We start from the raw sequence: 24,798 nt of genomic DNA, 5'->3' as shown, positions 1-24,798 counted from the left end.
CGTAAAATAAACGCTAACTGCACGGCTCCTTACCTTTTAACCAAGAATCGAGACTGTTTTACGTCTATATCAATAAAGAATTCAGTGATTTAAGCATTTATTTACAAGAATTTTCACCAGAAAAACTGTTTGAGCCAGCCGGGCGCTAGCCTCATTCCCTAACAGAGTAGCATTGTACTCCGACAATATACGGAAAATAAACGCTAACTACACGGTTTCTTTGCTTTTAACCAAGAATCGAGACTGTTTTACATCCATATCTATACACCAGGCGGCCGCTAGCCTCATTCGCTAAAAGTATATAGTGTAAAATTATTACAAAGGGCTATTCTATTCTATAATAAGTTGTGATTGTACAAAGATTTTTTATTAATAATCTATTTACATATTATTCATATTTTATTCTGCATGTTTTTCTCAAGTATTAAGTTTCTTATGTTGAATTAAGTGATTTATTAGCTGTTGAAAACTTGCAGTAAATTAAAAAAATATATATATATATAAGTTGCTAATTTGGTCAAAAAAATTATATGTTATATATTGCTATTGATCCTGAAAATATAGGTGATTATCTCTGTATTTGGTGATTTTTGTGCATCTGGTGTAAAATCTGAGACTTTTATAGCCATTTTAAGTTGTGTTATACTATATATAAAAAATAATTAATCGGGATTTTATAAGGAAACTAATTTTTTTATGCCGCTGCTCATGGAGACTCATATATGGCTAAGGGAGGTGCCTCTTTTGGTTTTAAGTCGGTAGCAGCTATGATTTTGAAAATTTTGGAAATTGAAGTTTTTAAAAATAGGCCCCTAACGAATCGGCCCAGTTTCCCGTGTCATGTCAATAAGTTATGAAGTCTATGGTGGTACATACTAGCAGGATAGAGAAATTTAGAAGGTAAGCAAAAAAAGTTTTGGGATTCAGCAGAATGTGAAAAGATTTTGATTTGTGTCATCACATTCTCTGTGTGAGATGATGTTTGCGTACAAAAGGTAAGCGGATTCATTTACAATCCTGTACACTCGTGCATGTCCACAGATCACTCCGAAGGTTCATAAAACGAAATACTTCAATTACCACTTGCTTAATTAACCAATTCATGACTTGATTTGCTTGGAAAAGTAAAATCTTCGGAATATCTTTTGTTGTATTTAGCTAGTCATGTCAGTGAAAATTTGCTAAAGAAAAAAGTGTGCGATATCCCTTAAATACAAGTTGTATAGATGATGTTCAAACCAGTTAAAACCCACCAGCCAATATGGTGAGGTGAGACACGTGGGAAAGATTTATGCCTATGAAATGATATGATCATGATTTTTTCTTTATTTACAAGATTGCCAAAAACTAATGTTTTCAATGTTTCATCCTTGTATAGAAGGTCACACTGAGGGTCACCACCCTTCAGCTGCTTCTTCAGGGATACTTTTAAGTCTGTCTCCAGGCTCGGTTGCCTTTGAGGAGATGAATTCCCATAAATCACAAAATGTTTTTTGTTTACCTGACCCTGAGCTTCCTGTGAAGGAGAGTCAAATTAGAATTTGCTCATGTGAATCAATACAAAACAGTATGACAAAAATGACACACGAGTCAAAGAAAAACTGGTTTTCCACTGTGGTTTTCTAAAATGGTATTTTAAAAGAATTGTAATCTTACTATTTTTTGCTTTTTCACACTGTGTTGCTTAATGAGGAAGTCCATCTGACTAATCCACCCACTTTTACTCAAAGGTTTTGGTTTACTAAATTATTGTTCCTTGTATCAGATAGTCAAATGAGTTGTGGTGCTCAAAGGCAATATCGCAAACTTTTTCTAACATTTTTTTTGTTCTAAATAAATTTGTTCACATTTACATGGAGAAATATGCCGCAAATCCATAATACCTGATCCGGAAGTGTGTGACAAGGAGAAAAGGCATAAGATCTTGAAGAGGATAAGACATCAATGTTACAATTTTGTAAAAATTGGAACGTTTTATGCTTTATTTGGGATTCTATTGCCATCAGAAACACACATCGGATAGATGATCGACTGTTTGAGTGTATTTTTATGCAGCACACAAAATTCCATCTGATTTAATATGACTAATCCATTTTCCACAGCACATTAACTCAGATTATTTCAATACATTAATACATTACTATTTAATTCATCTGACTTTGTGGAGGAGAAGCTGATAAAAATAATACCTATAGTGAACAGAAGATAGCTATATTCTGCTGAACAAATGTCTTACTTTCGACATCAGTGTTAAGTGTGATTGCTTTCAAAGACACCAGGCAGACATCATATTACAAAATGAGGCTATTAAAAGGTCGCTACCAGTCACGTCACTGATACAGATACAGTATCCCTTCTGCCTTGACACAGAGATTAAGGGAGAGGAGAGCAGTCCATTAGGAGAGCAGGGGGGAGCCATTAGTTGAAAAGTGAAGGTTCATAGAGGTACGCTTACAATCTAGACAGAAGGCTGGCTGACTAATTAGTCCACTGTGGGAGATAGCGGTCTTAGCATGCACCAACAATCAAGGGGAAAAATTAAGGCCAGTGTGGCTGACAGGGAGCAAGAATTTGGATTGAAAGATGCTGTGCAGCTGTTAACCAAGATGAGTGTCTTGTGACATATTGACTTTTGTCTTCCTAATGAGGCCAGAGATGTGAGGAACGATAGTTCCAGCTGCAGAGTGAATAATTGGAAGACACTCGCCTTTAATAGAAATCAATTTAAAATTTAGAGAAAAGGAGCCTTGACAATTATGACATTGTGGGGACTAATACGCAATTGAACATGATTTTAAAAGACCTCTCAATTTGCAATAAACGTTATTGAAAAACAATGCTGTTTTGTAACCCTAACAATTACTTAAAAGCCTTAAAACTATAGGTCACTAAATTTAATATGTATTTTGTATTTTACTGAAGAAAGACATTCAGTTTACCCAAATGTGCACGTGGATTAAAGTTGCACCGATACCAGTATCGGCAGGGGGCGCCAATTCGGCCCGAATTGGTGGTATCAGTATCGACGAGTACCAACATTTAGGGCGCCAATACCATCTACTGGCATCATTTGACAGCAAATATACTGTCCTCCCCACGTGAGCTAACTTCCCAAATCATTACATCTGTATGTCTTTGTCTCGAAATTACCACACGAAATTTACACCTTCGTCTTCAATATTGCGAATGAACACTACAACGCATATCCGCGATCTTACGCTGCTCAGTTAACATGGTATTCACAAACAATTAGAATGCGTAAGCTAACGCTTGCTGTTGTATCACTGATGGGATCAGAAAGCTTAAGACCGTGGGAGACTCAGCAAACTCATGGTTTCATGATGAACAATGAGTGGAAAATTAAGAGCGCCGTACTTCAAACTCGTCCTGTTTATGAAAGTCGATTGTAATATGCTGGTGTTGTGCAGTAATGAGCAGAAGTGACTTCTGTGGCCAGAAAACACTCAAGCGGCGCATTGCGCACACTAGATATCATCAAATAGCAATCTAGATGTCCTATGTTAGATCCCATGCCAGATCCCATGCCAACTCTCGCGCGCACACACTAGATATCATCAAATAGCAACCTAGATGTCCTACATTAGATCCCATGCCATTAGCTGCGTGAGCCCCAGAGCGACGCGTAGTCCATAGACTAAATTGATTAAATAGAAACCGCCATGACTGAATGGAAGTTAAGCAGGCCAAATCAACCCATACTAGTGACTATAGATAAGCTGCAAATACTGTTAATTCAGTCCATGTTACAGATGGACTCGGACCACAAATAGGATGTTTAAATATAGCTACTAAGAGAGCTGCAGCAATCAACAGTGTGACCCACTTTACAAACAGTAAAAATTGTTCTCAGCACTTATATAGACCCTACCCACGTGACGTCACAACTCCGCTCTCCTGAATGGTACCGCCCACTTGTCCGTCAAAACATAGTGTTAACCAGTTACGGCTACGTACATTTCTCCTATTTACGGCGTGTTTTTCTGCTCCTTAACATTAATAATCAAAATGGTGAAGGCGTGTGTGGCTGTTGGTTGCACTAACAGAGAAGATGGAAGGAGAGACTTGAAGTTTTACCGTATTCCGAGGGATCCAAAGAGAGCGAAATGGACGGCTGCAATTCGACGTGAAAACTGGGCACCAAAAAATCACCACAGACTATGTAGTAGTCATTTTATATCCAGTAAGATGCATTTAAGATATACTTAGAGGGTTTTGGGCTGACAAATAACCACAATTAAGATCATTGCGAGGCTAATCGCCGACAACATACGACGTAGTACGACATAGTTTCAAATTCAAGATGTTTGTGACTTCCCTTTCTTCCACCATCGTTATTTTTTGAATAATATTTAGCTGGTACCAAGTGAAAGAAACTAGCCTCGTCTACGGGGCTGACAAATAACCACAGTTAACATCATTGCGAGGCTAATCGCCGACAACATACGACGTAGTACGACATAGTTTCAAATTCAAGATGTTTGTGACTTCCCTTTCTTCCACCATCGTTATTTTTTTAATAATATTTAGCTGGTACCAAGTGAAAGAAACTGGCCTCGTCTACGGGGCTGACAAATAACCACAATTAAGATCATTGCTAGGCTAATCGCCGACAACATACACGTATGTATGTAGTGAGAGTGCTATCGCTAAACCATATAAACATTAAAAGCCTTAACTCCATTGACAAACGACATGAAATACACTAGACTTGACAGTGGATGTTAGCAATAACAAAAGATTTTGAATTGAAAATTTCGCAACTCACCTTTCCAAGCACAAGATAGATTCCTGCCGAATTTTCGTGGACGAGGACCTGTTTCACCCAACCAGCAACGAAGTATTTATAAGCCTCCAAGCTCTTGAAGTTTTTCAAATTTTCGTGAGAATAGGCTGATTTTGTGTGGACAAGATAATTGTAAATATCAGCGTAGCAGATGTCAGGCAGACAGGGCGAAGACAGTGGGTCGAAAAACATTGATTTGGGCATCAAATATGGATCTGGCGACTGTATAGAATGAAGCTTTTCCACATAACGCCTTTTATGCAACACATCCAGTGAGTTTACGGCATCAGAAAGCACCGGGTCTTCCATGAAATGCATTTTAAATTCCTCGATCAATTGAAAACAATGCTAATACAGAGACAAAATGACGGACAAGTGGGCGGAACCACACAGCGAGCACGTGGTTTTGTGACGTCGGTGGGTAGGGTATATACAAAATTTTTCTTCAGATCAGTAAGAAGTAAGCACATAAATATTATGCACTATTATGCTTGCTTATATGATGGCACTGTTATTTTTGCTTGTTAGCAAAAAAAATAATAAATAAATAAATAATAATGATGATAATAATAATAATAACAGTCGTATTTTCTGTTTCAGAGCATTAAATGTATTGAATTGTATCGAAAATCGTACCGAACCATGACTTAACTGTAATCTTGCATCCGTTATACGCGCACACACACACACACACACACACACACACATGTATATATACATATATATATATATATATATATATATATATGTAATTTTTTTTTTCTTTTTTTTTTTTGCAAACAGAGTGGTATCGGAATGGTATCGGCCGATACTGCACAGCCAGGTATCTGTATCGGTATCGGGCCCAAAAAATGGTATCGGTGCAACACTAACGTGGAGTACGCTTTACTTTAAATATCCAACTTAGGTCGTCATTTCAAAATAGCAGGTTATTGGCTATTGTGGATGGAAAATTTAACACAATTGTAAGTTTTTGTTTTCGTGATAAGCATATCTCTGCAGAGCTAAGTGGTGGCCCGAGTTGTTCTGAAGTTGCTTATGATTGATTTCAGTATAACTATTAGAAATACTTTGCTGGCTAAAAAATATAATGTATCAATGCATTAAATCTGCTAATTGAGTTAGTTGCTTAGTTAGCAGTAGTGATATCCCGATTTGATACTAGTATCAGCGCCTGACATGGCTATTTTTGGAGTATTGGAAGTATCGGATTTTTTTCACAACGTCAGATTCGATCCCATATTCACGTTATCGGATTTTTTTCACAACATCAGACTCGATCCCATATTCACGTTTTCAGCACCATTGCACTTTTCGGTTGCTGTAAATCAAACAACTAGGCAAACATGTCCGCTGTGTGGGACTTCAATTTAGAAACTATTGATAGTAACAGAGCAAAGCAACCCCAAAACATCAGGCAACCTCTGTCATGTTTGACTGTGGGGACTGTGTTATTTTCTTTGAAGACCTAGTTTTTCTCCCTGCAAACTCTATGTTGATGCCTTTTCCCAAAAAGCTCTACTTTTGTCTCATCTGACCAGAGAACATTCTTCCAAAATGTTTTTGGCTTTCTCAGGTAAATTTTGGCAAACTCCAACCTGGCTTTTTTATGTCTCTGGGTCAGAAGTGGGGTCTTCCTGTGTATCCTACCATAGAGTTCCTTTTCATTCAGATGCCGACGGATAGTACGGGTTGACACTGTTGTACCCTCGGACTGCAGGACAGCTTGAACTTGTGTGGATTTTAGTCGAGGTTCTTTATCCATCATCCGCACAACCTTTCGTTGAAATCTCTTGTCAATTTTTGTTTTCCGTCCACATCTAGGGAGGTTAGCCACAGTGCCATGGGCTTTACACTTATTGATGACACTGCGCACGGGAGACACAGGCAGACCCGTGCCGCCCAAAAGGCGAGCTAGGCAACAGCCTATGGGCGCACCAGCGTCCAAAAGGGCGTCAATGCGTTGATGATAGCAGTATTCAAAAAATTATACAAAACAATAAAACAAAAGAACAACAAAACCATTAATAATAAGTCTTTAAATAATAATGAAATCATTTTTCTAGTGTGCCTTCTGCCAGTTTCACTTTTTCCTGTGATGCGATAATTTCACCACAGACCCTAGTCTCACTCACCACCCAGGTCCTTTGCCGGGCTGCGGGAGGAGGAATGGGCTGCGTTGACCCCCCCCCCGGCTTTTATTTTAATTTCTGCACTTGTTCGTTTTTTTTTTTTTTTTTTTTTTATATATATAATAAATTACAAAAAGATAATGTGCTTTTTCAGTGTGAGTGTTTATTAAATATATGTGGTAAAAATGTGTGTGGGGGGGGGGGGGGCAACAAATTGGTCAGGAACGGCCCTGGACACAGGAACATTCAGGTCTTTGGAGATGGACTTGTAGCCCTGAGATTACACATGCTTCCTCAGAATTTTTCTTCTCAAGTCCTCAGACAATTCTTTAGTCTTCTTTCTTTTCTCCATGCTCAATGTGGTACACACAAGGACACAGGACAGAGGTTGAGCCAACTTTAATCCATTTTAACTGGCTGCGAGTGTGATTTAGTTATTGCCATCACCTGTTATCTGCCACAGGTAAGTAACATGTGCTGTTATTACGCAAATTAGAGAAGCATCGCATGATTTTTCAAAGGGTGCCAATACTTTTGTCCAACCCATTTTTGGAGTTTTGTGTAAAGTGATCATGATTTTTTTTCCCATTCTCTTTTGTGCTTTTTCATTGCAAGCAAAATAAACGAAGACATAAAAATACATTGAAAAATTAGATCGGAAGTCAAAAAACGAGCGTCGGGACATTCCTAAGTGGTTGCCTACCAATAGCGGTATAAATCCTTCATTCGACAGGGAGATTCAAACCAGACTCCTCCAGACCCCAAACCTAATAATTGTTAGGCCTGAGCTATTGCAACCCCTTTCCCTTTAAAGGTCCTTTATCTATGCTGAGCAAGTTAAAGCAACACTTGAAGCCAAAAGCGCTGATGAGACCTAAAAGTGAAGGCACCCCATTTGTCTATAAGTTATGTGTTGCATGTGCGGAGAAACATGCAGGATCTCTGCCAAAAAAACAGATAGCCAGCCAAGTGTATAATGTATTTGGACCAGTCAGCAATTTTCCAAGATACTTGACATGCTGAAAACGTAACTTGTCCATAAGAAGGGGAGAGAAAAAAAATCTGTGTTTCTCTAAATATTTATAAAACAATACACATTGATTAAATATATTCACTACCACTGTAAAACTTAAATATAATAATAATTAAAAAATGATAATAAAAACACTTTTACAGTAGGTAAAATGGGAATGAAAAATTTTTGAGCACCCAATATTCCCATGTCTGATAACTAAAGATGCAGTGGATGGTGAGTACCTGCTAATTTGAAAAGGATGAGTAAAACTATTTTTTCCTTGTGCTTGGAGTTATACAGTAGTTAGGCAAAGCCATTCAAAAATAACATTATCTGGCTTTGCCAAAAAGGCAAAGACCAGATAATGATTGCGTAGGACCATAATTCAGAGAAATCTACAATGTTAATGTTTTAAGAAAAAAAAAATACAGGGTGTTCCAAAATGGTTGACCCCATTCTAAATGCCCATATCTTGGAAACTACTTGATGGATATTAATGAAACTAAATACACTTTATGATGAAGGTCATATGTTTTACTGGTTAAATTTACAAAGAAAAGTACAAATATTCGTTGGTTCTATGACAGATTTTCATAAATGTTCAATATGAGCGCCGCCTGTGATTCTGCACACGTCGAGTCGGTATTTGAGCTCGTGCCAAACTTGAAATTTTTGGTGCCAAGTGCTAATTTGTTTTGTAGTTGGTGCCTTCTTTGCAAAATTTGTGAAGAAGGCACACTACATTGTCTTTGGTGACTGAGTCCGAGTATACTCTAGCACGCAAAATGCCTTTTCTTTTGAAGTGAACAGCATTTCTTAACCTGAAAAGATACAAATGCCAAACGTTACACACAAAAACTTGAAACGTTTCTACAAAAGCTGTGAAAGTTTGAGGTCATTCCAACGAAAATTGTCACAAAATTATTGGCCTACGAAATGGGGTCAATCATTTTGGAACACCCTGTATTAAGATGCGCGATAATATCGGTTATCGATAATTATCGGCCGATAATGCAATTATGACGTCACACAGATAATCCACATAAAAAAAAAAAATTCAACCGATAATGCAATCCGATAATTATATACTTGATTTAGCCTCAAAATGTGCGCAACCGAAGAATTCAGTAAAGCCGCTTCCTCAACCCCTCCCCTCTCTGAAGCCCCTGAGGAAGGAGGGAGGAGGGGTTGAGGAGGCGGAGTTACACAACAAGTAGCAGTTGTAGATCATGGCAGCTGTTACTATCGTGGCTGGAGTTATCAGTGTGTGAAAAAAATGACGCTCTCGCCATCTGCAAAACATGCACTGCAGAAGTTCCATGAGGCGGAAAGAAAGCGCCGTCATTCAACACCACTAACCCAACAGCCATTTAAAACTGCAACACAAAGATTTTTGGAACGAATACGAGGCTGCTGCTAGTGCGAATGCTAAAGCTATTGTAAACACAAACTAAGCTAAGCTACGGGGCTTGTGACGATACAGAGACGCTGCGGCCTACCCGGAGTCTGGTTGTTTTGAAATGCAGCCCAAAGCGGGTGGTAAACTCCCATCTAAGGCTAAACACCGGCACGAGACTGATAGTCGACAAGTAGCCATCTTCCGACGGAGCCCGCCGCTATGGCCGGTCCGGCAGGCCGCCGCCGCCTAGCCCTAGGCGGTGCGGGCCGAGCCCAGTTCCCCGGCGACGGGACCTGCGGCGAACACCCCGGTTTCTCGAGCGTTCCCCCACGGCGTGCGGGACGCGAGGCGCACGCCTCCGTCCGGAGCAGAGCCAGGCCCCAAATACGCCGCGGCGAGCTGGCCGCGGCGGGCGGATATCCAGTATGAACGTAGCTGCCATCGCCACTCATCTGTGGTTCAATTCATCGAGCATCACAGCCAGACAGAGGCCTGGTGCAGTTGCTAATTTGGCGACCGGACCGACTCAAGGCCACAGGCGGGAGGGGATGCCGGACAGGAAATGTTTTTTTACCGAAGTGACCTGAGAGCCCAAGCCCCTGATAAAAAAATACAGTGGTACCTCTACATACGATCGCTTCGACACACGAACTTTTCGACATCCGACGTAAAATTTGACTCGCCATTTGTTTCTACATCCGACGACATGCTCGAAATACGACGACAATGGCAGCACCGCAGACGAATGCACGGCGGATTTTCTTGTGTGACAAATCAACACAGGTTTCAGAAAAGGTTGGTACAGGTGGTGAAACAAGGAAAAAGTTGACGCTTACCTTCTAAATAAAGATGCAAATGACAGAAAAACATGAGCGTAGGGTGGGCATCCGTGAAATGGCTCAACAATACATCTCCACGGTCCTCCTCCGACCATCGTTCGCCAGTCTTTATAAGTTAAGCTGACAATTCTTATTGTGGTAACATCTCCAGAGAAATCGCCAGCTTCGCCACGTTTTCAGCATTTCTTTCACAACTTATTCAACACAAAACGCCTGCTGTCTGCCGCAATTGACGATGTTCTCAAGAAAGCATTGAAAGCGAAAGTAAACTTTCACCCGCTCCCCTCCCTCTTTGTCACGTCAGCGCCGCGGTGCCTTCAGGTACAGAAAAAAACGTCCGCCTTATTAGAACCCGTTTCGTTACACTATTAAAGGAATTATTATTATTATTATATTATTAATCCGATTATTATTTATTATTTATTTGTTTTGCTATATGTAATTGCCATTTGTAATAGTACCAGCAGTATTTTTTAAGGATTTAGTGCAGGTTTTTGGGCTGTGGAACGAATTAATGGAATTATAATGTATTCCTATGGGAAAATCCTGCTCGACATACGACCATTTCGACTTACAAACAAGCTCCTGGAACGGATTAACTTCGTATGTAGAGGTACCACTGTAATGCAGTTTATACGACCACCATTCTTAGTGAAAAACATGCCAATCACATCAGTTTTACCACCGACATTTGGACAATTGATGTCAAGTAAGCATGCTTACCATGACGGCACAGTGGTTAGATGATAATTGTAACATGCACCAAACCACACAAAGAAGTCAGCCAGTCAGTAATGCATTCAGTACGCTGTAAATTTATGACGTCTTAATCAAATCATTCTTCTTAAATCTAGTCAAATAATTTTCCCCATGTTGTTTTGAGTGTTAAAGGCTAGTTAACAGATGACTGCGCCAGATTATTCCACTTACTTGAAGTAAATATTGCCATTTTTTTTTTTTTTTAATGGTAATTTTTCACCTAAATCAAGAAAAAATTGCTTTCAAATAATGTTTTGAACAATATCTATTCTTGAATAAAGAACATTTCTGGCAAGTTTTTGGGGGGGATTAAGTATAATAATTTATTGCTTAAAATTAGGCTGTTAAGCTTATTTTCAGCTAGCTATTTTTCTACAAGAAATCAGAGTGAAATATACTTGAAGTGCTGGCAGATAATTTCACTTATTTCCAAATAGATTTACAATGAAAACAAGGTAATTTGACTAGTTTTAAAGAGGTGTGTTTTTGCAGTGTGGTAATGTTATATGTTTGGAATGGCTTACTTTTAAAGGCATTTTGTGCAACTTAGGTATGTACTCTGTAAGTAACTGTTGCCAAAAGTTTACCATTACACAATGTCAGACAATGTCTTTATTTATATATTGGAATTTACTACGTGTTCACATTTGATGTTGAAAAAAAAGAGCAATAAATTATATTTTTGCACAGTAATATTTTCTCTTGTGTATACTTTAAAATTTTACATAAATATTTTAATAGAATTATCGGCTTGACATTATCGGTTGGAACGAGGAGGAAATTATCGGTTATTGGTATCGGTTGAAAAAATTATTATCGTGCATCACTACCCTGTACAACCCTACTTTATATAACTAACTAAATCCTGGAACGTCCTCCACATAAGACAATTAGTATTAAAGTTACAAATTCATAAGGACATGGACTAATTATCTTCCACCATCCAACATTACACATAAGAAATTGAATCAGAAATGTTTAATAATTCATTGAAGTCTACTACCATGACATTCATGCATTGTTTACTTTTCCTTTATTTGCTGATGGCTCAGTCTTTCAAGGCTTAAATCTTTAGTTGGAGGACATGTGGTCTATTCCTACCACACACAATTTTTGGTGGGAAGAATCTCACTAGTCGTTGGAGAGATGCAAGTCTGCTTGCTGGCTACTGCTAGGCTGTCCTTGACCAAGGAGTAGCTCAAGTGGTGCAGCACTCTTCCCCATTCGTTGAGCAACGATTTGATATTTGTCATATATTATATGGTAATCACATTATATTATATGGTAAAATTATATAAACGCTCGAGTCTGAACATCTGTGAAACACTACTGCAGGAATACCACAACTTGGGCTTCTTGTAAAAACCCCACTTATCTTCAGCAATGTACCATCTGATGGCAGCAGCAAATTGAACCTGTGTTTTCAGAAATGTTTTTTCTGCCTATATGAACAAAGTTGAAACAATACTGAAAGTGAGATCCTTAATAATTCAGCCCTATTAGCCCCCAAAAACACTGGCAGAATAAAACCTTTTGTCACTAACCCAATTACAAGGATTGAAACAGCAATATAAAGGAATGCCCTAAAAGTCAATAGTTTGTGGTAGACACCATACAGTGTATCTCCGTGGGACACACAGGTGTTGTTAAATCTATGAAACCTTTAAATAATCATTGTCATAAGACAGCCGTGAATTTTACACTGCATTTTTTTTATTGTTATGGAAATTTAAGTTTTTAAGAAAGCACAACTCCAATTTTCTTAGGTCAAGTAAGTCAAGTTTTCTTCAATAACTTATTAGTTTGAATATTTGTAACTCATTAAGTTAACACTGTTGACTTTGTAAAATGAGTTGTTAACTTGAATTATCATGGTTTGGGGTGAAACTTAAATTTCTGAGTATGCAGAACTTGAAAAGATAAGTTGTGTGAACTTGAAATGTTAAGATGTGTGAACTCTAATTTTAATTTATTTAAAGTTCGGAATTTTCAGCCATAATTTGACTTACATTTTCCATAAAACTTAGTAATCAACTGAAATGAGTTGAATTGAAATTTCAAGTTCTGCTAACCTTTATTTATTTATTACAGTGTATGTAGCCTACTCCACTGCCTACAAGCGGAACATGCACCGTTAACCATTATCGTACAAGTAAACACCTACAATCCGCTCCAACTTTGTTGAAACGTGTTCACAAATTTGAATTGTGCTCAGTAATGTCAGAAACACATTATTTATTTGTGGTATGATAATGCTTATTGTTAATGTGCAATATAACCCATAACTATTTCTAGAATGGTAATAACATTCATGATTAGGGGAAATAAGCACTTTTTGCTTTCTACTCTTTTTTTCTGAAATTGATGTCATGGAGTTCATGTCACGTATCAGCCAGCAGCACACATACACAAAAATAGCTGAACAAACAATGGAGAGAGAGGAGAGGGCTCATTTCATCGTTTGCAACTTGCTCGGTCCTTGCTGCTCCATTTACAGTACATGTTAGTGCCTTCCAACAGAATCCCCATTTGGAAGACAACAAGGTTGACAGAAGAGCATCAGTGTTTTCAAACTGTGCATAACATGTACCTCTCTCTATTTGCTTACAGGGACTATTTGAAACAACTTATAAATGTGTATACATTGCTGATATGCTGCAAATGTATTATGTTGAATGCAACAGTGCAAACCATTAAAAAAGTTATTTTTTTACGTTCTACATCTCATCATTCAAAAAACCACAACTTGCTGCTCTAAGTGTTGCAAAGTGTGTAAATTGTTGCAAATCGTATCGTATCGTGAGGTGCCAAGAGGTTCCCGCTCCTAAAAATTATATTTTGTTCATCCATCCATTCATCTTTTTTTTATGTTTTTGTTCTTTGTTCTATCCTTATGGGTGTGCTGAAGTCCATCTCATGCAAGACGAGGGCTAAATCCAAGACTGCTTTTTTTATGTTAAGTGAATTCAGGTAAGACTCCAAAAGGATGAAAATATTCATATTTACAGAAGTTGACTGAAACGTGGACGAAATGGAAAAAACATTGACATTAGTGGAAAATGGGGAAAAAAACAAAGCAGAGCATGGAATGAAATACAGGAGGGTGGGGGAAAAGTGGGTTGGCAAGAGCTTGCTGTGCTCAGAACACAGTTTTTATATTTCTTTTTGACAAGTCTTGATCACATCTAATAGTGATGGACTCATACAGACTTGCAGTGAAAGGACAGGTGAATAGCAATAGTGGAAGAGTTTATGTACGAAAACCTGTAAGTGCCGCAGAATTTTTAAAGATCCTGAGGCTGGGAAGTGCTCACACACTCCCACTATGCCTCCTTGCTTAACAACATTTGTTTCTGACCTCATGGGTGAAAACGAAAACCTACATTTCTCGAGACTCTCTCTCTCCTGTTGGTGAATTAAACGGCTACATCACCTTAGTCACTGCCTTGAACATACTGTATGTGTCCATTTTTACTTGCCAAAGATGCATTTTCACAATAAACGAATGTTAATGTTTTGCAGCAACGGTCCATTAAGTGAAGGTTTCTTTCTGCAGAGTTAGTTTTAGACATGCTTGAGGTAACACATTTGCTCAAAAATCGACTTTGATTATTTGTCAATATTAAAAACTGATGTCAGTCAACTATTGCCACGTTTACATGGAGCCAAATATTCCAATTACAATCGGAATATTTGTTCAAATCGAATAAATGTGTTCCATATAAACACCTCATTCGGAATGAACAGGCCCAAACCGAATGGAATTTCATTCCGATTCACAGGGGTGGAATATTCCTTTTCCCAAACCGATTAGAAGTAAAATTATATCATGTAAACAGGGAAGCGGAATGGTGTCTGGTTGCGTTCTTTCTGCACATGCTCCGTACTGACGTGGTGACGTCACTTTGTGACGTAAGTAACGTCACTTGCAGCTTGGCTTCCAAGCACAGCGCACCTAATTGGAGTCCGGCGGAAAGATTGTATTTAATTCAAACTTTAAAAGAATTGAATATAATTGCTCGCTTAGACGGGCGTAAAACGAGGAACAGTGAACTATTTAAAAAAGTTCACGAGAGGTTACACGAAGCCGGAATAGACCGGAGCGTTGACCAGACTAGAAACCGGTGGAAAACCGGCTACTACAAGGCAAAAGAGCAAAACAGCAGAAGCGGATACGACCCCACAAACACAACAAGTGGGTTAAAGTTAAAACAGCAGCACTCCGACGATCGATCTCCATGTTTTGCAATGTGACGCTTTGTTTTGATTAATCTGCGCATGTCAGACGGCAGTTGTCAAACGTCCTTTCGGAATAAAGGCAGTCACATGTAAACGCTGGATCGGAATAGATGAAGTGACATGTAAACAGCTGATCTGAAATTTCCATTCGGAATGATTTGAATCGGTATGAACAAAAGTCAGCATGTAAATGTGGCTATTGTGAGGTAAATGATCCTTGTAAATTGTTCCACCCAGTAATGATCAAAGAATACTGAACAATGAGAGATTATTTTAAATATTAAATACAATCTCAATAAATCTCCAAGTGAAAGTGTGGGAGGGGAGAGTAAGTAAGTAAAAAAAAAAAGTGTGAGTGGGCAGAAGCCAAGTCTGTTTACCAAATCCTCTTTTAAAATGATCCTTTCGACAACATTCCAAGCAAATGACAATGTCGCATCAATGGTGAGATATTTTTATTTAGACCACTAGCTGCTAATGTGGTCCATGTTGGTGACCCCCACCATTGTGACATCAGCTTGGACTGGCAGTACCTTCAAAGATTTTTTTAAATATACTAGGGCTGTCAAAATTAACGCGTTAACGGGCGTTCATTAATTTTTTAAATTAATCACGTTAAAATATTTGACGCAATTAACGCATGCACTAAATGAGCCGCTCTTGCATTGCCTCAAACAGATTTCAATGAGGGCGTTTATGGACATTAACAGCGAAGAGAATGCCACCGGCCGCTTGGGGGCAGCGCAGCGCCGTTCCATACTAATGTTATTCCTTCTAATAGTGGGAGAATTAGTAGTTGTGAGACGTTTATGCTGTTGCTTTGTGCTCCACACATATTTCGGTAAGTTTGCTTTTTTTTGGTGGCAATTATGTGTCTCTTGTTGTATTTTGGGTAAGATATGCTCAGAGATATATCTGTTATAAAGGCGAGTGGACACAGGCGTTCTTTGGGCTGCGCCGTTTATTGGCATACGCTTCTGCAACTCCTTCACAACAAACAGAAGTATCATTTAGTGAAAGCACAACAAAAATAATATTGCTATCTCTCAAAAAAAAAATAATGTTCACAAAAAGAAAAGCACTTCAGTCTGTAGTAATTAGGCCCTATTTTCACACAGCTAAACAACAATGCAAAGTGAACTGGCATTACTCAGAGTTTGGTCACTCAATTCTTATTATGTTTATTTTTATTGTTCTTATTATTATATTAACTCTACTTTTGATTGAAAATTCTACAAATTTTATGAAAACGAAAATATGAAGAGGGGTTTTAATATAAAATTACTATAACTTGTAACTATAACATTTATCTTTTATGAACTACAAGTCTTACTATCCATGGATCACTTAAACAGAAACAATGTTATTAATGCCATTTGTGGATTTATTGTTATAACAAACAAATACAGCACTTATGTACAGTATGTTGTATGTATATATCCGTCTTGTGTCTTATCTTTCCATTCCAACAATAATTTACAGAAAAATATGGCATACTTTAGAGATGGTTTGAATTGCGATTAATTACGATTAATTACGATTAATATTTTTTTAAGCTGTAATTAACTCGATTAAAAATTTTAATCGTTTGACACACCCCTAAAATATACAAACCCGAAATCATCAAACAGCTGGTATGTTACAATAAAAATTTAATAAATCAATTTATATGAATATCTTGAAAACAATGAAACAAATACACTGTAACAAAGCCTCATGAAGGGATGTCATGATTTAATACTTGACTGGATTTAAAGATATCCGTGTGTAGTTTCAAATGCAATTCAAATCTAATAACAGCCAATACATTCCAGCTCGACAGGCTACGTTTTCTTGTTTTCCCCACCTTCAGGGTACATGTTTCATATACCAAGCAGCACAGAAAAATGTTCATTTCACTCAACACTGCAACTCACTTTGACAACTTTGCTGAAAAATGTATGCTGTCACACAACCTTATGAGTGCAGCCTTTGGGAGTTATTTCCAGTAAGAATAGAAGTCCGGAAGAGAACACAGGTCAGCGTGTCATGCACCACATTTTCAGGTGCCAGAAGAATACCAACAAAAACAACAAGTCATTGACAGAAAAAACATATTTGGTTTCACACTGCATACTTCTTTTTTTTTTTTAATCAGAATTTATCAACTATCAAACCAAAACAATCGGAGAGCGTTTGATCTTAAGGTATTTTTTTTCAAATTTCAAACAGTAATTCTATATAAAAAAACATCATGAGTTTACCAGTGAATATTATTGGTGTGATAGCAGGATCTGCAGGAATCCTGCATTACTCGGGTTTGGTTAAAATGACCTTTTAGCATTTGAGAGTACAAGGGGCAGGGAGCTAAAAGACTTGAGGTAGACATAAAAAAAAAAAAAAAATCCTGTAACTTGTAAAAGATATTAGAAAAGAAACACTGTACCATGCATGATCACAATTGAATGATACAGCATCACGAGTGAGCCTAGACTTCAATTAACTGAAATGTATGCAAAACATCATGAGACTGACAGTTCAATATAATTTTGTGGTCCCTAAAGGAAATTAATAGATACTGAAAAAATGGAGGGACCCATTCAACAATTTAAATTCACTCACCCTTGGCTGCCAGTTTTCATATTGCTTTTGCAGGTTGGCCCCAATGGTCTCCAGAGCTTTCTGTGGGCTCATCGAAAGAGGATCTGACAAACACAGTTTATAATTTTTTTTATACAAAATGTAATACTTTTATTGATTTTGTAGATGTTAGACAATAGTAACGCTGTTTACTGTTCTGTTTTTGATCATGTTTACAAAATTTTAAATGTTAACAGATTTAAACAACAACATTAAAGTTGCATTTCCAAAGACTGAAACAAACTAATGAATATATTGGAATAGTCTACTCCAGAGAGTATGGCAAACAAAATGTTGCTTAATGGCAAAGGCAGCAAACTAAATTTGTGCAGGCAGCAATCAGTGCATCAAAGAAGAGGCAACTACTGCACAAGCGTGTTTTATAATATGTGGATATGGGTTGCAATTAGGGGGGTGACAATATTTCAAAAAGATACATCACGATATTTTGCAGCTCAAAAGGTTATCGACATGCTCCCACCAAGAATCGATATATCATTTTAAAAAGGTGTCACTCTTTTAAAAAAACCTCCATTAGAATATTGTCTACGTTAGCTCACTGGCTGCCATTGACGGCGCTGGACATCCATTAGATTTTGACTGGACTGGACATCAGCATTGTCAATTGCACTGAAACCAGAGCATTCACAGCCAGTCTTTGTGGGCATTTACGTGTCACTTCCTGTTGATTTTAGGACATTTACGGTTACTTTTTTTTCATTTTGTGTCACCTTCTATTCGTTTGGGACATTCCTGAGTCACCTCATTTTAAGTAACCTAAAATCAACAAGAAGCAACTTGTAAATGCCCCAAAATCAGCAGGAACTGACTGAAAATTAACAGGAAATGACGTGAAATGAAGGCCATAGGCGTCTAATCCATTTGAAGTAAGAGGGATGGAATCCTCCCAGTTCAAATGGATTGGACGTCTACTAGTGATAAACTCATTCCAATTCACAGCAGAAGAAAGAAAATAGCTTTTTATCTGTTTAGGAGTTGTTTTTTTAGAATGATTCCATGACCCATGTATCGATAATTGTTGTATCTCTATATCGTGAGATCATCGTTATTGTGAGCCTTGTATCGCAAATTGTGTCGTATTGTGAGGTACCCAGAGGTTCCCACCCCTAGTTGCAATAATTCAAAGAATATGAATAAAAAGGTAAACATCTGAAGGTACACAGTTGCATATTGTTAGCAAAGATAACAAGGCATGAAGAATAACACAATATATATTGTGACAGTTCAAATTAGGCAGAGAACTATTTCCTGCTAAATTTGTCAAGAATATCTGCAATATTTGACTTTAACAGTTTGCCTACAATATCACAAAGGCAATGGGCAAATAAAATAATTTATTCAAGTACATTATTATAATTTTGTTTTCTTTTTCTTTACGTACAACACTTAATTGAGTGTTTCAAAGCAGCAGCACATTACAATTTACAAGTATGGTTTTTGACAAATAGGGGTATTTAAATTGATAACGTATTTAGTATATTTAAGTAGCTTGCAGTCAATGTTTTGATGAAAGCAACATGATTTGATGCTGAGGCTTCAGGATATGACCCAAAAACTGATAAAACACGCATTAATGAATTTGATCAGTTGTCAAAGGTAATCCATGATGGGATATTTTCAAATTGTCATTCTCCATACATTCATTATCTCTTATCCATTAAATTACCAACCATATTCACATTTTGGAGTGAACCACAGGCTATATTTGGCTGGGCATCATGCAATTATTCAACATGAAACTAGCTTGTTAAAAGGAAAGCACAGTTGGTGTTGAAACAGTATTCCCATTTATATGTGTTGACATTTTTTCCCCACTTGCACAGCAAAAAAAAAAAAAAAATGACTGTCACCTGGTCATGAGAGCTCATTTGGGTCTGCCTATCTTCCTCACTGTCACAAGGTCATTGTGTTGTACCACATATTATTTTATAACATCATTTCCATGAAGAAAAAACTGTTCAGGAATATCCTGCTAAATGTTACTGCAGTTTGCATAAACGGTGAATCCTAAATAAGAACTGGAAAAACAGGCAAGGAAATTTACTCAGGCATAAGTCCTAAAAATCCATTTTATCTTGTCCTCCACTTTATTTCTTACAAATGAGGTTTGCTTACAAACCGGATTCTCAAAAAGTTAGGATGCAAAACCAATTGTGATAAAACTCAATGCAAGGTTGTTGAAGTGCGAAATTTCAAGACTCATTCATCACTTATCCTCAATCAGCTCGCTGGAGTGCTTGGTTTATAGTGCCCGCTTAAAGCAACACTGGGGATCTTTTCAACCTTTAAAATATTTTCCATAACATTTGCGATGATATGTCGCCTGACAACCTATGTCATGTCCTGAGGGGGTCTGAATTGCTTTCACCGGCACTAATTAACTTAACTGAGGGGGGTGGCAGGAACAATGCAACACAAAAAAACTACAAATGTGCTGACTGCTTTACGGAATACGTCACTTCTCCCTTTCCCAATTCGTTATAAAGACAGAAGTCAATGCGAACGCTTTTGCTCGAATTCTGCAAAGATGGCAGAGCAACAAAAGACACGAAAAGTTTTGCCCGAGGCGACAAAAAAAGAAAAAGGGCGGCTACCTGGATAAAGAACACTCAAGCATAAACATGGTCTGGCTGGCACTCACTGGCATGACACTTCGGGTGGAGTGGGGGGGTGAAGGGAATTTTTTTTTTTTTTTCCCAACATCGTCATATGATATTGTTTAGCCACAAATGGGATTCATTACATCATCACTAATTATTCTTCACACAGCCGCAGGTAACAGACATGTTGTTCAATCCAACTGCAGGCGACCAGGAGAACAGGATTTTACAACACTGTGCGCTGGTCCTCATGGGAAATGCAGTCTTCCTTGAGGCAAAACACTACCGCTTTTGTCCACCTGCACCGCTAAAATCGATCAAAACTTATGTTCCCTCACGTTGCTTTAAAAGAACGGTCCTATTTTTCTGACTATAACGAGGCATCTTGTTTATTAATTTGTATTCTGACAAATGAGCTTCATAATTTCTCATTTAAAAATGTTGTCTTTTTTTTGTTTGACGGTTTCACTTATTTCGCTCTGCAACCCAGGACATGATGTGAAATTGGAAAGACCCATGATGCACAGATAGATCGCTGCCATTTCAGTGCAACCACTTACCTACAAGGCTGAGAGGTACCACATTTTGTAACCTGTACAATGTGTATTACTACTTACACAATCGAAAGGTGTAGAATTATAATAAAGGTGCTTTAAAAAAAGAAATGTTTCTATAAACTGTGATGGTGTGCACGCAAGTTTTATTTTGTTAATGGAAGGGGCAATGTATTTTGTTTCACAAAAAATAAACTCACCAATCCAGCACTCCAGTCTGGCGCAAGGGGATGTCTTGACCACATCTGGTGGGTCCACTCCAACATTGAGACACAACACCAGTGCTACACTCACAGTCTTCATCTGTGGGAGAACAACATAATATTACCTTACATACAGATAGTGCTCTAAACATCCGAATTTCATCTGAAGTTAATCACACAGCACTAGAAATGACAGCGGGTGTGTGCTGACCATTTAACATGAATTTGTACCTGATTGTTTCATTTTGAACAATTGTGAGATTCACAATAGTCAAATGTTCACAAATGTGAAACCCCACCATTAAAATTTTACTTATCATACCAATCTTGGAAATATTAACATTTTTAATAAAGTTGCACATTTCATAGTTCACGTGAATAGTATCATTTTAAAAAAATGATATATCTTTTTATCATCTTTTACATCACAAAAATTAAACATTTGAAAGGGTGTATTAAGTCTGATATCGATGTACACTTCTATAGTCAGTTTTACGTATACATCAAATCAAATCAAATAAAGTGATCCCACGTTTTTTACGGTTAATGGGGACCAGAACACGCCGCGATAAGTGAAGAACCACGAAGTACTACCACCACCCCCCCCCCCGATTTTTTTTTTTTTTTTTTTGTGTTCAATGTATCTATTCAGATTTAGCAATGGAAAGAGATAAATATAAGACATGTTTTATTCACTTTTTTCCCCAAAGTATAATTAAAAAAAAAAAAAAAAAACGTGTCCAAATAAATCGTTTCAAGCGCTTCAAATGTGATAATAATGACATTTTAATCATGTTTCTGTCCCACTGAATTATTTTAAAACAATAAGTAGAAAAATGCTTGTCTTTATTAAATGCTAAATTGAGTGAGTCCACTCAAATCCGCTCAAGCTGCTCACTTACACACAATGAGTTGCCACAGCAACTGTTTAACAAGTTAAACGATCATTGACACATGCGACGCTTTTCTGGCAAGATCAAACCTTAACGTCTGTCAATCATCGTTTACTTTAACTCCAATGCACTGCAACTCCAGTCCACTGCCTGACCAAAAAAGCAGCAGGAGGGAGAGTAAGACTACATGATCGGATTGGGAAAACTAATCTGAGAATATTCATTTTTTACCATTTTTTTTTTACGAGTTTGAAACGCGAAGTAGCAAGGGATCATTGTATAGCATTTAAGAAAATAAATTTGAGATACTATATCTCCTTCTCCACTGCGCTCACAATTAGTGTTGCACCGATACCATTTTTTGGCCCCGATACCGATACCTGGCTGTGCAGCATCGGCCGATACCGATACCATACCGATACCACCCCAATTATATATATATATATATATATATATATATATATATTTTTTTTTTTTTTTCCTTAATTTTTTTTTTTCCCCAAAGAGCTACATAATTGGATGTGAAATCATTGCTATCAAGGCTTCGTCAGGCTGTTGCTTACCTTTGCAAAATAGGAAAAAGTACACTAAACCCTAGTAGACAATAGTTGAATCGACCTTCCGCTCTCAAAGGCCAAAATAGTGCTAAATTTGTGAAATTAATAAAACATGTATAATACTAGCCCAACAGTAAGAAAGTAAAAATAAATTCATAATAATAAACTCTGAATGAACTGGCGTGGGGGCGTGGCACTTGAATCCAATGCAGGCTCGTCAACGCAGCATTTAAGCACGGGTGATCTCAGAGAAGGCTGCCGAGATATTTGCCTTGCTGATCACTATTTGACATATGGCACAATAATCTCGCTACATTTGCTTGTTATGCCCCTGCATTGGGTTTTTCTGTTAGTGTGCTGCTCTCGTTTGTAACCGCTGCCTATCATCTTAGTTTGTCCGTCGACCTGCTGTCACGGACTGCTTTTGTTATTTCTACTGTCCCGCGATCGCGTGTTATTTTTTGTTTGCAATCATTAAACCCTTTTATGTATCCCCCGCTTGTTGTCTGCTTCGAGGTTCAACCTTGTTTCCGCATTTGCGGACGCTAACAATTATAAGTAATAATAATTGACCACAGCATCCCGTCTCTCCTTTTTTTCGGGAGGTGGGAGTCCCTTATTTCTATTTCTGAAAGGTGGCAACAATACTTTGGAAACACTTCCCAAATTACTGCGGCATTTCTTTCAGTAAAAGACAATAAAAGTAAAGTAGACGAAGTGAACTGACCAGAGATGGTTGCTCCGGTCCAGCGGCCTTCTTCCTCTGGATAGCAGTCCTGCTCTTGCAGGCTCAAACTCGTTGTGTTCGTTCACGTTTCGTCTTCAAATGTTTTATCAAGTTGGAGGTATTGAAACTGGCCGATTTAACTCCACATCTCCAAACTTTCAGGCCGCAAATCTTGCATGCAGCCATTGATTTTAATCGACGGGATTTCTATTTGGAAATATTTCCCGACCGCCGCGGCGCCGCCATATTTCCTGGTTTGTTTTTCGTCCATATGAAAAAGCCCCCTTTTGATTGGTCAGGAGTGGCTATTGGCCCGCTCTCATTGGTCTGAAGCAGGCCAATAGCGATAACTGCTTGGTGTTCACGTGTCATCACACAACACAGAGACAGAGTGTAGTGAGCGCCAGGAGGAGAAAAAGGCTGTGGTCAAATGTTATAATAATGGACCGGTAAATGGTATCGGCGCAGTCTTTGTTGGTACTCGCCGATACCGATACCACCATTTCGGGCCGGATCGGCGCCCCCTGCCGATACTAGTATCGGTATCGGTGCATCTTTACTCACAATTAACCAACAGGAATTAAATTATCCATCATCTGTTAATTCATTTTGTTCTGCTTATCCATAATGGCAGTGATCCTTAACCTTTTTTGCACCACGGACCGGTTTCTTGGCTTTAGCAATATAGTTCCCCACGAAGCATGATGCTCTCAGTGCATTCACTTTTGTTGCCTCGTTTGCTCGCTTTTAGCAAAATATTATGCAGAATGGAATTGATTGTAGGCTCCTCTTCAGGCTCAGCAGGTTGTCTTTTTCCGGTAAAAAAGCCGTTCAAAGACGTCTCCACCTGCAGCACACAACAGCAGCTAACATTACTGTTTACATTGACTGACGCTGGGCTGCTACAGGTATGCAAACACCTCAGTAATGGCGGCCAACCACTAGAGGGCGACATACACAAATCTCTACTCGGATTAGTCAATAGAGTAGACAGGCATATTGATGTGTCAAGAGGCACAGGCCAGATTGCGGTCGTTAACAAATTATTTATCATTTCTCTGCAGCCCGGTAGCAAATACGCCATGGACCGGTCCCGGTCTCGGCCCGGTGGTTGGGGATCACTGCATAATGGATCATGTTGGCAGTGACTCATGAGTCCTTTTCCCCAGCAACACTTCTCAACTTCCATATGAAAAATCCCCAGACTGTCCTAAACCAGATGGGCTATATAATCCAAACATCTAAAATGCAGTGCAGTATAATATACAACAGCCCTGCAACAAATCCTTACCCCTGCTAGTATTGTCTACATCTTTGAGGATGATAATTTGTGGTTTTGAATTTACACTGTGTTTTTCTGTATTCATTCAAATGGGACCAACGAATCATATGCACCAGCATGTGTACCTCCAACAGTTCAAAAACTAAATGACTTCA

At 38.2% G+C, this 24,798-nt stretch overlaps 1 protein-coding gene across 2 annotated transcripts in view; it reads right to left on the bottom strand.

Moving 5' to 3' along the window:
* Positions 1 to 24,798, bottom strand: part of rptor (regulatory associated protein of MTOR, complex 1) — a 237,804-nt gene that overhangs the window by 188,962 nt on the left and 24,044 nt on the right. For both annotated transcript variants that reach the window (XM_057844749.1, XM_057844750.1), the window contains exons 3-4: positions 21,182 to 21,284; positions 17,789 to 17,871 (exon numbers count right to left, since the gene is read on the bottom strand). In XM_057844749.1, the coding sequence (XP_057700732.1) occupies positions 17,789 to 17,871; positions 21,182 to 21,284 (186 nt within the window). The remainder of the gene's footprint in view (positions 1 to 17,788; positions 17,872 to 21,181; positions 21,285 to 24,798) is intronic.

This window comes from Corythoichthys intestinalis, chromosome 8 (assembly GCF_030265065.1).
Source record: "Corythoichthys intestinalis isolate RoL2023-P3 chromosome 8, ASM3026506v1, whole genome shotgun sequence".
NCBI lineage: Eukaryota > Metazoa > Chordata > Actinopteri > Syngnathiformes > Syngnathidae > Corythoichthys > Corythoichthys intestinalis.
This window is presented reverse-complemented; position numbering and strand designations above follow the sequence as displayed.